At 41.5% G+C, this 14,098-nt stretch overlaps 1 protein-coding gene and 1 long non-coding RNA gene across 2 annotated transcripts; both read left to right on the plus strand.

Moving 5' to 3' along the window:
• The first annotated feature begins 1,713 nt into the window (after window positions 1-1,713).
• LOC122921965 lies at window positions 1,714-6,261 on the plus strand. The gene is made up of 3 exons (XR_006387077.1): window positions 1,714-1,799; window positions 4,749-4,785; window positions 5,882-6,261. It is a non-coding gene; the product is annotated as an uncharacterized LOC122921965 (long non-coding RNA).
• Window positions 6,262-7,517: 1,256 nt separating this feature from the next.
• On the plus strand, window positions 7,518-10,362 carry LOC122921964 (jeltraxin-like). Its single transcript, XM_044272322.1, has 3 exons — window positions 7,518-7,552; window positions 8,046-8,104; window positions 9,578-10,362. The coding sequence occupies exons 2-3, from the start codon at window positions 8,050-8,052 to the stop codon at window positions 10,177-10,179; spliced, it is 657 nt and encodes a 218-aa protein (XP_044128257.1). The 5' UTR covers window positions 7,518-7,552; window positions 8,046-8,049; the 3' UTR covers window positions 10,180-10,362.
• Window positions 10,363-14,098: the final 3,736 nt, after the last annotated feature.

A 14,098-nucleotide genomic window follows, 5' to 3' on the forward strand; every position in this document is an offset into this window, starting at 1 on the left:
GGAAATTACATCAGGATTCGAGTCCGCGAATCCAGCAAAATTCGTCGTCCCACCTCTAGTCTTAATACTTGCAATTCTTAACAAACTCTCTTACTGATAAGGAAAGGGGGATTGATAACATGCACAGAAATCCATGTTAGCCTCCCCCTGGGGCCATGTACAGTTACACAGGAAAGACTCTGTGTATTCTCTCCTCCCGCGGCTTCATGGCACATCCTTCACTGGCCCCACCTCTCCTCATTCAGGCTGGCTGACATCTCAGCTGGCTGAAGGAGAAGAGGGGGGATTTATCAGGGCATATCTCCAGCTGTCTAGCAGCCACAAATGTGAGCTGACAGTCTGTGCTATAAAAGTAGACCAAGATTGCACCACTAGCTTCACTATGTAGGCAGGTATAGCCTTTATAAATCAGATCAGGGGTCAGAGAAGATTTTACAGTATACGCAGTCCTGGCTGGGACTGTTTTTTAAGCTATGTTACTCCCTATATTGCATGTTACTCCCTATATTTTAAGCTATGTTACTCCCTATATTGCATGTTACTCCCTATATTTTAAGCTATTTTAATCCCTATATTGCACTTGGAGCTTTAAAACAAGCCTTTGCTGGGAACTAGGTGCTACGCAGCCTAAGATACAGCCATCAGTAGCAAGAAGGTATGAGATATTTTCTTGGCCTCTGAAGTGCCACCCTGCAAAGAAGTATGAGATCAGCCCTTTGCAGAGAAAGGGTTAAATGTATAGCTTACAATTATTACTGAATATTTTCCCACAAAACTATATATCCATGTCCTCGGCTCCTCCTGCTCTATAATATGATGCCTGCAAATTCCAGTGCATTTCATGCTGATATGTTTTCTTTAATTCAAAGTTTCTTTACAGCAAGTCTTACAAGGCTGTTTCTCCAATAATGTTCCAGCTGGGCTGGAGCAATATTTCCCAAAACCCAATGTCCTCTAGAGGCTAGAATCAGTTCCTCTCAATGCAATTCCTCAAATAGCAATTTCCCTACAATGCAGTTCCCAGCCCAGGAGTGCATAAATATCTTACATTTTCTGCAGCTCCTAGCAGTGAGATGCAGATCTTCAGATCCCAAGCTGAAATGAAAGCTTCTGAGCCAGGCCAGACGCTTACGGTCTAGTCTAATCTGTAAGGCCTGTAATGTCTTCTCACAGACTCATCTCTAAGTGAACTCAACTAAACAGGACAGGATGAGGTTATTCGAAGCTATGTTTTAGCCCTTTCCTCCTTCCCAAAGCCTCTACAAAGGTTCAATAGAAAAGATCAAAGATCTATGTTGACCACAGCATTATACGTCCAAGAAATACTTAAAGGCATATCTAAGTTTCCACTCATTCGCTATCCTCATATATACTATATCTTGCATATTCTCATTGGTGCTGATGGTCCAGCTCCTAATGTGATTGGGTATATATCCACCATGTTACATAAATGAGTCTCCTGAGGAAATCCACCTTTGATATGACAGAAGTTTACAAAAGATCATGCTGTCTTCTCTTTATCACTGTCCCAGTATATGCAAAACATGTCGGGGGGAAGGGGACTGTGCCTCAATTTTGAAATTGACAAGCCAATTAAGAACCTCTTTACATTTTTATTCCACATTTGGCTAACTTAATATGTATTAATAAAAGTTTAGTTTAATATATACCGTACCACTCCCCAATTATCGGTACTAAGTAATTATGTCCCTTAGTGACCATGGGTGAAGAAGACAGCACTATGACAGAGAAGCGCCTGGGAAGGTCAGCCCTAAACACAGCTGTACTGTTACTCAAAGGTCAGTAGGGGGAGTTGCCATGAGTGCTGCCATAGTGCTATCCTGTTTTGTAATGGCAGGTCCCAAACCCTCCTTCATTGGGAATTGCCCCCATGGGATTTGCAGGTGTGATCCCTTGTTCCTCAATCCTCCACTCTGCTCTGTGCTGGGAAGGGAAGAAGAATTGAATAGATGAAAGAGAACACAAATAGACACGTATAGTAGAGGACGTTTAAGCAAGAGAACAGCCTCGTAAATGCAACTAACCAAATATTTGTCTTTCTGTTTTTGAAATTTGACCAGATGATGTGTAGTTAAAAGTTCATCTGGGAGGAAGGCACATATTTTTAATTGTACATTGGTATGACTAATATCAGGAAGGAAGTTAGCAGAGGTAATTATCTTGATTCTATCTACAGGCGGAAGCTAGTAAAAGTAATGGATAACATCTTGATTGTATGTACAGACATGTCATTCTGAGACCAGAGATATCACATTGTTTGAAAAGAGTTGGGCCTGTGTCATAGAGGACACCTAATTAGACCATGATCTGACCCACTGAAGGGTGTAATGAAATGAGCTATTACACTGATAAAAAAAAAATATATATATATATATAGCATATAGCATGGTAAAGGGCAAGAGGCGCGTTGTCCTGGACAGATGTGGATTGCATACAAGAAGTGTCTCCAGGATGATAAAGTGGTGGATGCCCTGTTGAGTATATTCTCTCGGGTAGGCTTTCCCAGGAAGATGCTTACTGATCAGGGGCCCCAATTCATGTCTGCCTTGAGGCAGTGCTTCTGTAAGGAAATGCAGGTGTAACATATGGTAGCCACTCCCTATCACCCTAAAGCCAATGACCTGTGTGAACACTTCAGGCCTCAACAGGGTTCTCCCCTTTTGAGCTTCTTTAGGGAGGAGGTGTACAGGGGCACCTAGATTTGGTGAGATCTGGTGTATCTGTCATGGACTATGTCCTGAGATTCAGAGACAGATGCAAGGAATGCAAGGAGGCCTGACTGGGCTAGTACATGGGAACATGGTATGGGCCCAAGCCACCCAGAAGCAATGGTATGACCATAATGCCAGAGAAAAAGTATATAAAGTATGCCAGAAGGTGTGGGTACTAGTCCCTATGACACAAAATAAGCTGCAGGCTGCTTGGGAAGGTCCGTATCTGGTCCACCTGCGCCTTAATTATGGTAATTACATGGTCACCATAGATCAGGTGAGGGTGAAGCAAAAGGTCTTCCATAGCAACAAGATGAAGACTCATCATGATAGGGGAGCATGTGCCCTGCTCATGTGTAGTGTGCCTGAGGAGGGGGAGAGTGACAAACTTGTAGATTTAGTAGCTGAAGCGCTTGAGAGGGGTTCTATTGAGGATGCCTAGGTCAACTCCCGCCTTTCAGAAGGTCAGAGGGCCCAGCTGCATGAGTTAATCCTCCCCTTCCTAGCCATCTTTACTGAAAAGCCCAGGAGGAACCAGCTAGCCATCCATCATGTGGACACTAGGGATCATCCACCTATCTGGAAATCTGCCTACTCTGTGTCCTTAGAGGTGCGGGTGGATATCAAGTGGGAAATAGATTAAATGCTAGCTCTGGGGGTTATCCAGAAGTCTCAGAGAGCGTGGACCTCCCCTGTTGTCCTGATCCCCAAGAAGGATCGGAAGACCCAGTTCTGTTAGAACTATACGCGGCTCAATGCCATCACTGTCTCTGATGCATATCCGATGCCCCGTGTAGATGAGCTACTAGATCAGATAGCTAGCGCTCAATCCCTGACCATCATGGATTTTAGTCAGGGTACTGGCAGATTCCCATATCAAAGGAGGCGCAGGAACAATCTGCATTCCTCATCTCTTTTGGACTGTACAGCCCCCGCCACTTTCCAGCACTTGGTTAATTAGATGCTTGAGGGACTTGAAGAATTTGCTGTAGCTTACCCAGATGACATTCCCATCTTCTGTCACAGGTGCTCAGGAGGTTCCAAACAGCAGCCCTGACAATCAAGACTGGAAAGTGTCAGATAGGCATGACAGAGGTGCAGTACTTAGGGCACCAGGTGGGTGTCTTTCTTAGGCACTGCTTGGTACTATAGGAAATTGATACCCAACTATAAATCCGTAGCAAAACCTTTTAGCGACCTAACCAAAAAAAAGCTACCTCAGATGTTCAATTGGACAGCAGATTGTGAGTGCTCCTTCTCAGAGCTGAAGACTGCCCTAGCCAATTTGCCAGGCTTGCAAGCTTCAGATTTTACCCGAAGGTTTGTGGTCCAAACTGACACCAGTGCCTACGGCCTGGGTAAAGTCCTTAGATTTGTAAACCCAAGTGGGTCATGTATTTGAGCAGAAAACTGCCCAGGGCGGCAGCCTATGCCACCGTAGAGTAGGGGTGCCTGGTTATTGTGTTGGCTCTGCACAAACTGCAACGATACCTGTATGGGCACAGCTTCACCATAGTGACTAATCACAACCCCTTTACAGCAGTATGACCATCCAGCATAAGAAGAGGAGTGAATATGGCTTGCTCATCGAGAGGAGACCAAGAAGATGGGAGCATATTATCTGTGAATCAATTTCCCTTACCATCTCTAAAAAGAGGGAGGTGTAAGGAAATGAGCTAATATACAGATAGACGGATAAATGATAGATCACGAGCGCCAGGAGCTCCAGCCTTAAGAAACAGGGCAGATCCCAAATGGGTAGAATGGATTAAAATGTCATATCCATGTTTGATATACCAGCGATAGTAATAATGTGCTGGATAACTGTCTGCTCATATTATCCATCCCAGAGGTACCTACTAGAAGTTGGAGCTCAATGTAGAGTTATGCCACAAAACTTCTCCCTGGGGCATACAATCAGACAGCCCCGTCACATAACTAGGAGGTGGGGGCTGAGGACTGCGAGCTAGATACATCTAAAGATACATCTAAATGTAGAACTGATTATTTTTCCAGGTGTGCTCCCACCAAGGACTCTTCTACAATCAAATTGGTAGGAAATTCCTTATTTTGTCCCGTTTATTGTATGTAACAGTTTGCTTGTATGTCCTTTGTTTTATCTTCTTTTGTAAAAAAAAATTACTTAGCACTGCACTTTTTAGTGTATATTAAATCTTAAAATTTAATAAGTCGCTCCGTGTTGCTCTAACCATGCCCACATCCTTGAAGTGCCACTCTGCTTTCAGTGTGCTAGAAGTTTGATGGGTATATGCCAGGTCGCAGTGCTTTCTTGTGTTGGTTGCATGGTCGTAAACAGGGCCTTCCGTCAGCCCAGCCGTAACGTGACGGACAGTGGCAGCTTATGTTATGTGAGTAGGTGCTGGATGGGCCTTTAGGAGCTTGGGGCTTACGAGTGAATATACTCAACTTGCGAAAGCAGCACACTATCCACAGGGTAGGGAATAACTAAAGTACTTCTTGATGTACTTACCTGAGGAAGTGTCACGGACGGTGTACAGGAAACAAGACAAAGCAACATGCATATATGACTCACTGGATCCAAAGCTAAGGAACCAAAAGGGGGACCCCTGCACAAGACCTGAGACTTTCCCTGGCTGCTCAGCCTATGCAAAGATCCCAGAGGTGGATGGTTGCATATCCACGTACCTCGACTATATAACCCCTGAACACCCTACAATAGTGAGAGGACAGGACCACCGGCTCCCTACACCAGACACGGAGGGAGTCAGGGTCACCTGGGATCCAGCAAACAGAAAATAACAGATAAATGTTCAGCACTTAACTTAGTAGCAGACTGGAAAACAAGATCAGCATGCACACACACTCCAGGAAGTAGTATAAGCCGCCCAGTAATGCATTATGGGGAGGAATTTAAAGGGAAGCAATCAGTCCAACTACATGACAGCTGAGAGAGGCTAACGAGATGAGGAACTGAACATCACAACAAAGAAAGCTCAAGGAGGAGGTTCTGAAAGGCTTCTGTCAGAGCTTCTCAGCTGTCTGGTTGTGACAGGAAGGGGGTCTGCCCAACCTCGAAACGTGTTGTACTCCCATCAATAAAGTCAAGTTTCCTTCAAGAAAATGATTCTCAGTATCTCCCTTCTTCTTCTTCTCTTCTTCTTTCTCAGCTGGAATACTGCGACCTCCAGAACTGACGGGAGGACATGTAGCAGCGAGGATCTATTAAATTACACACGGTTAATTGTTGTGCATCTAGCACAACCCCACTAGGCGAGAGGCTCTTTCTTCCTTGTTAATTCAAAGACCGTCCCCCCCCTCCCTGGCCCTCCGGTCCTACACACGTGGCTCTGCTGTGTTTGACCTTCTAGTTTCTTAGATCCGGGCAGGCTGTTCCGTCAGCGGTATTTAACTGGCCATTTGTTGGCAATGCCAGATAAATAGAGATCCAACAGATCTGAGAAATACCAGTGTGAAGCTAGTCTTACATGGTAGTTACCTATGGGTGGCTTTAGAAAGACCTCCTGGAGGAGAGATAATTTGCATCCATCTACAAGAAGGAATTTGAAGGATTTCATAGGTAGTCAAATGCCTTAATATGAAAAATAGAAACCACTCACACAGTGGATACATGTCACACATATACCACTCACATAGTGGATACGTGGCACATAGAACTGTACATTTACCATTTAATCATTTGATCTAATTTGTTTGTTCATAAGACATACAAGACTATGTGAGATACTGTATATGTTATTACACAATACAACATAAAAAAGGTCAAGAGACTGGTTAATACTTTTTATAAACATTGTAAAAGAATAGCATTTCATAACTAATGCCATAAAATGACAACACTGGACTTCCTGGTTCTCTGGTTCAAGAAGATTTGCAATCCTCTATATAAACCCACAGCAAATGCCTAACACACAGAATCAGCCGTGGCACCGAGCAGAAGGTAAAACATTTGTCCTGATAATAACTTCTAGGTGAAGACACACTTACCATCAGTGCAGAATTATAGTGTTGTATCATGTAGTGTATTATATTGGAGTATTATGAGAAATATTATAGTGTAGTATTATGTAGAGTATTATGTGACATATTATGCAGATTATTATTGTTTAGTATTATGTAGAATATTATATTGGAGTATTATGAGTAGAGATGAGCGAATTATTGAAAAGTTTGATTAGGCTGCTTTGCCGAATTTTAAAAAAAAATTAGCTTTGTGACTAATTACTTTGTAAAAAAACACATTTTTTTGTAAGTAGCGGGTGCAATGACAGGAAGCTGCACGGCGCCGCCCCCGTCATTGTACCCCTCAGATGCCGCTTTCATACATGATTGTGTAAAAACAGTGTAAAATTAACATAAAAAAAATTTAAAATTAAATTAAACTTACATTTGCTTGCGACGGGCCAGTCGCCGCCATCTTGCTTGAAGATCTGGTGTGAAATCTTGCACGTTGCGAGATGGCGTCATCACGCTGGCAGGCTCGGTGACGTCATACGTCACCATGTACGGGATTTCGGCTGAGATCTTCAATCAAGATGGCGGCTGGCGTATGAATTTTTTTGTCTTTTACACTATTTCAGGTTAAATCAATTCGCTAACACAAAGTACAAGGAAATTCTGCTTCTAGGCGAATCGAATTTATCTGGAAATTCAGATCGAATTCCACTTCGTGGGATTCGATCATCTCAAATTATGAGGATTATTATAGTGTAGTAGTATTATGTAGAGTATGATGCCATTCTATTAATGTTTTTGAATTTTACTTCTTTTTAAATTTGTTATTAGATATTGTGAAAAGTAATTTCTGGACTGGAGACAAGGTAACTGCTGATATTGTCTTAACTATATTTTTAATATAAAGTTATATTCACACTCTGCAGTTTAATTAACCTAAAGAGATTATCCAGTTTTTTTTATATTGATGGCGTATCCTTGGGATATCACATCAACAGAGGTTCCGATACCCAGCACCCTCACCGATCACTTGAACAGTGGCAGCAGTGTAGCATTATAGTTCTTTCACCTGAGCAGCTGATCAGCAGAAGTAAGGGGTGTTGGACCCCCATCAATAAGATATCGATGGCCCATCCTCAGGATATCACATAGACAAGGTTCCAATACCCAGCACCCCCACCGATCACTTGAACGGGAGCAGTGCTGTAGTGACCAGCTCTGGATGGAGCTGTATAGTTCATTCACTGGAGCTACGCTTGAACAGTTGATCATCAGGGGGTGCCATGTGTCATACCCCTATCAATAAGTTGAATAATATGTTAAAAACAAAAACATTCATACTGAGTTTTTTTTCTACAGCAAAATGAAAAACGTTTCCATTCTGTTTCTGCTGTTCTCCGGATGTTTTGCTCTGCAAGGTGAATAAATGTGTAATACAAATTAAGCATCCTGTCCCAGAAATGTCCAGAAAGCCTAGAGGAGCAGACCGATTTAGTCCACTCTATAATTCCCACCTCAACCTATTGAAAACCACTCCACCATGGGATAGTGGTGCCGTCATTCGTTAAAGATGGGTAGGACAGTTCCTCTCCTGAATGACATAGTTACGATAGAAAACAGATATATCCATCAAGCTCAATGAAGGAATGGCAGGGGATGTGGATAAAGAACTTCCCACCATGGGACAGTGGTGGCATCTTCTGTAAAGATGAGTAGTATCGTTTTACTAATGAATTATATAATTACAATTGAAAATGGATATGTCCATCAAGCTCAACCAAAGGATACAAAATTCTAGACTGAGGGTCATTTTCCTGGTGCAATTATAATCAGTTCTGGATAATCCATTGGATCATCTCCTGTCTAGTCACCTTTGATCCACCCCTATGTTTAATGCTTGCTTCAGGTGTCCTGCAGGGTACTGCCCAATCCTCTATGATTTGTGGAGGACTGTACTTTTCACTGTACTCTACATTATGACTTTGTTCAGTGAGTTCTGTGTCCTATATTTGCTTGTATGGCCTGGTTGTTAGCTAGGTGATGGGTGCCTGAGCCGTAGTCCCTTACTTGCACTAGTGTCTGTAAATCTAAAATTTCACTGATCACACTGCTATCTTGGCAGAATGATGCTTTCTGGAAGCAGTGTTCTAGATTCTGATGATAAATTTAGAATGATGGCCTCACAGGAGAACTGGGTGCGGTCTATAGGAGTAGGAGCTCTAGCATGTGCTTCCTCTCCCTTTGCTGTCTACTCTGGAACTCTCCCTTCTGGTAGGAAGTAGGACCAGCCCACTCCTACTAAGTGTTGAGGAACAGGTTGTTTGGGTTTCTTTCTGCCAACCATTGTCTACCTTTCAATCTTTGCACCTGCACTAAACTTGAAACTATGTAAGTGGTGATAATTTCCTGTCTGAACACACAACCCTCCACCAGCAGCCGTTTTATGGACAAGACCTCCATGTGGACAGCACAAAATATTAGGCAAACCATGGGGCATACCTTGTGTAGTAAGTGCCATATAGACATCTTGCAAACACATTGGCCAACAGTAGCCAGAAAGTGACTGACCCCTTTAAATGACTAGATTCCGAGTGGGTTATTATATAAAATAATTTATACTGTATAGTGTCGGGTGGCTCTCCCATACACTATATGGAAAGGGTGCACTGACCCCTGGGACTCACCCTGTCCTAATATCAATAAGATAATTTGCAGTATGATTTAAAAAAAATATGATTATTATTGTGATATACCGGATAATTATAATTATACCATTATTGTTGTTACTTAAACCTTCTCTCTGTATTTTGGTAAAGCGTCGCTCATCTCTAATAATAATCATTAAACTATTATTGTTGTTACTTCAACTTTTTCTCTGTCTTGTGGTCTAGGTAAAAATATTCTTAGTTTTCCTAAGCAAACAGCTACTGACCATGTGATTCTGAAGCCGACAGTCAACCAACCTTTAAACCAACTTACCATATGTCTACGCTCCTATACTGACCTCACTCGAGACCATTCTCTTTTTTCCATTGCCGCTCCTGGTTCAGGAAAGGACAATACTTTTCTTATTTTTCCAAAGCCTCCAAACTCATGCTCTGTTTACATAAATCAAGAAGAAATAAATTTTAAGGTGGATCCTGAGGTTCTAGATTGGAAACACACTTGTGTCGCTTGGAATTTCGAAACAGGACTTGTTGAACTTTGGATCAATGGTAAGCGTTATCCTAGAAAAAGCACAAAGAAAGGATCTCCCATAGGACCTGAGATAAGTGTCATCCTCGGGCAGGAACAGGACTCTTATGGAGGTGGTTTTCAGGCAGAGCAATCATTTGTAGGTGAAATGCGTGATGTCCATATGTGGGATTATGTTCTGCCCGCCAAAACTATGAAAGCTTTTTGTAATGATTATTGTGCTATGCATGGAAATATTTTTAATTGGACAACGGGAACTCATGTGATCAAAGGGGGAGCCCTTGTCTTGGAAGATTAATTCACATGATTAACTAAAGTCAATGTCATCCTATGCTATTTACTATGGTGTACCTACAATATTTGCCTCTATTACCAGGTGTAGGTGATGGGCCCCCTACTAGTATAGTGCTAATATGTATACTCCATCTGTGATTACTTTATATGAGTTCCCAAATTAATAAATATCTTTCCAATGGCAGAACCTCTGTGAAGTTTGTCCTGAGAAGAAACCTATGTATGATACCTAGAAACCTAAGGGTGTCATAAGCAAAATCCAGTAACACTCAATGATGTGTGTCATGGCCGCGTTTAAGATGCCCCCAATGCTATGCTGGGTCCCCCGGACAGCGTTGAGGTGCCACCACGTGTTGCCGCTGAATTGTAATAATTTCTAGATTCTCATTGTTAGATAGAAAGTCCCAAAAGTTTCTCAGTATTCATTAGCCTTTTCCACAGTGCCATGCAAATACAGTGCAAATGAACAGGATATATGTCACAACAAACATATAGAATGCAGTTACACTGTATTAAACAGCATAAGTCAGTGCAAGTTAACCATTTAAAGTGCAATAAAGTAAGGAGTTGATAACATCAGCATATCCTAACAGAGTAATACCACCATACCATGACTGGATACCACTACTATACCTTGACTGGAAAACATCATCATACCATAAAAGAGTAATACCACCATACCAAAACCGGATAATACTATTATACCTTGACTGGATAACAGCATACCATAAATGAGTAATACCACCATACCAAAACTGGATAATACTACTATACCATGACTGTATAACAATAGCATACCATAAATGAGTAATACCACCATACCAAGACTGCATAACACCTCCATACAATAACTCTATAAAACCAACGTACCATTACTAGATGAAATCACCATAACACCAACTTACTGTGACTAGATAAGACTACCATACCATGTCCATATACCCCATCTATACCATAAATGGATAACAACATCATGCCATGACTGGATAACTGAACAATTCTGCAAATGAATAACTTCACCATACTGTGCCTTGAATGGATAAGGTCAACGTACTATGACTGGATATCAACACTATAGTATGACTGCATTACACTACCATACCGAGACTGGATATCACCAACATACTATGACTAGATGCCACCACCATAATGTGACTGATATGCCCATGTTAGCGGTTATCAGGGTTCTCCTCTCATAATTTCTCTTCTTCCATAGACACAGAAGCAGTGAGGTCAAATATTTGGACCAGTGCAGTGATATGATCCACACCCAGTAACATTAGGAAGCTGCTGGCCACTGCTGGTCTATGCCTCTGCCTGTTGGTCATGGTCCTGCTCATGATGGTGGCACTATTCAACAAGCTGTTTGGTAATGATGTCAACAGACATCAGGACCACTGTAGAAAACGTGGAGACACATGGAATGACCCAGGTTACATGTACACCCCCAGGGCATCGCCTCCCTGTCAGGGGAATAGGCATTCTTGGATCATTCTTGGTGCTGAAAGCTACTGCAGGGTGGTTCTACTTTCTGTCAGTGTACATGCTGAAACATAAAGGAGCAGCTGTGTACCTATTTCCCACTTACTTTGTCTTGTCCCCCTTACCCTCCACTGAAAAATGCTGTCTTTGCTGTCAAGTCCAGCAGGCAGCAGGTGAGGAGTTTAGGCAGTGGACCTCAAGTGCCTAGAGGCAAATATGGCTATAATGGCTCAGATGTGTTTAATGCAGCTATAATAGTATGGATCAGGGATGCTCAACCTATGGCCTTCAAGCTGTTGCAAAACTACAACTCCCAGCATGCCCAAATATCTGTAGGCTGTCCAGGCATACTGGGAGTTGTAGTTTTACAACAGATGGAGGGCCGCAGGTTAGGCATTCCTGGTATAGATACTTTGTTCACCCACCAGTAAAAAGCTGCCCATACTGTACACATGTGACATTAAAATCTGTCAGAATGGCTGATTTCTCATGTTTCTCCAGTAACCATTCATGGAAAAGACTATGAATGACCATTGCATATGAATGCCAATTAAAATCTTTAGCAAATGGGATCCATATTGTTAGATTTTTCGGACCAATTGTAACCCAGACCTGTGGGACTACCTGGCCGACTCATGTAGGTGCACATGTATGGAAAAAAAGATTTGAGTGGGCGGCTACAACAAACGTTCATACCGGGAGACATTATTCTGGGAACGTTCATACATATTTTACAGTGTGTGTACGGTATATATACCAATAGAAAGAAACAACGGAGCACAAAGTATGGTGAACCAAATTTTATTTATTACAAGAAATGTGATGAAAACATAAATTTATTACAAGAAATGTGATAAAAACAGTAATTAGGTATTAATATTAACATTTGAAAATGTAGTTAAAACTGTTTTCTCGTTTACAATTAATTTTTTGAGTCTCTTACTATTTTTGGCTTAAGGATTGTGTGTCCATACCAATTTTTTGCATTTTAGGTTGGCCTCTCACATGTACCTTTATAAATATGCAATACATCATAAAGATGTAATTTGCCTTTCATGGTATGTAGAAGGATCCCACCACAATGACCAAGGGTGCCATAAACAAGGGTCCATAGCTTTCTCAAGATTAGAGCGGTGTCTTCTATTGTGCCAGTGCTGAAGGCATTCAATGCAAGTGTAGATGTAGAACATCCATTGTTTTCCTGTATCTGCATCTGAGCTGGACCCTTCCAGAGTTTATGAAGAAGAAGACACAGCAAGCTTCTTGGGAAATATGATGTTTGAAGTTTCTAGAAACATGTGCCGCATAATTTTTGAAGTCATCTTGAGAGCTATCAAGACGTTCCTTCACCAGCAGATTGTCAGATAAGATGGACCATTTCCAAACCCACAAAATCCATGGTTATATTGATATCATTTCCTTTACACCACTTTCATCTCCAAGTTGGGCATTTGGGAGGAATTCTCTAAGTGAAAATTTTGACATTTGTGTGTTGGGATGATCATCTATATAAACAACCCGATAAACTATTGTTTGGCTGGTTGTTGCCCAATGGTTATGTAATGAGTTTCATCTGATTAAATGTTTTTCATAGGTGGCTCTTTCAGGTGTGGATCTGACATCCCTCCCATTTGAGAGCACAAAGTCACACCCTCAGGCTGAGGCATACAGTATAGTAGGATCACTTTCAGCTTGTTTCTGACCTTCTGGTTCCCTCTTATAGATATTACTAATGAAAATATAAAGCAAATATTAAATGTTGTTAGACTAACAAAATTCCATATTAGTGTGCATCCAGTGAATATGACAATTATCAAGGAAATGAAATATAAAGCATTCCAGGTCATCAACAAAGTTAAGGTTTTGATAACATAAATATGAGGCTCTAGGGAATGGATTTGAGATCCTACAGCAGAGACTTGTATCCTTTTCATATGTTGGTAAAGAGAAACAATGATAGGACATGATGAGCAGAAAAACAGAGTAAACCACAATACAGACACCATAACATAACAATAACTTAAGTGCAATGGATCGGGATAGATAGAATAACTCATTGTTTCATTGACATTGAATGACAATGTAGTTATGTATCCCAAAACATAAAATTTAGACCAGTAAAATGCCAATGGAAAGCTAGATAGACTAGATAACAACACCGAAAAGACCAGGAGCCAAGGGAATACCTCAGGAAATCTTCTCTGTAAGTAGATGTACCACCTTTCGTTGAGGTTCACTATCTTCAGACAGAAGTGAACACTAAGCCAAGATGAGAAGCAGAGGGTGCAGGACATTGCAGTGAGCTGACTGAAAAAAATTATAATTGTGTCATAAAACTTTCCAAAAAGAGTCACATCCAGAAACATAACAGAATAAAACATGACTTGAAAAAGTCCATGTAGTGGGGTCAAAATACTGAGGCCACAGAAAAGTTGATCTTT

This window comes from Bufo gargarizans, chromosome 11, assembly GCF_014858855.1.
Source record: "Bufo gargarizans isolate SCDJY-AF-19 chromosome 11, ASM1485885v1, whole genome shotgun sequence".
NCBI classification, from domain to species: domain Eukaryota; kingdom Metazoa; phylum Chordata; class Amphibia; order Anura; family Bufonidae; genus Bufo; species Bufo gargarizans.

Coding starts and splice junctions, on each gene's coding strand:
- LOC122921964 (XM_044272322.1), top strand. CDS start 8,050: ATGAAAAACGTTTCCATTCTGTTTCTGCTGTTCTCCGGATGTTTTGCT. Junction 8,105..9,577: donor CGGATGTTTTGCTCTGCAAG/GTGAATAAATGT, acceptor CTTGTGGTCTAG/GTAAAAATATTCTTAGTTTT.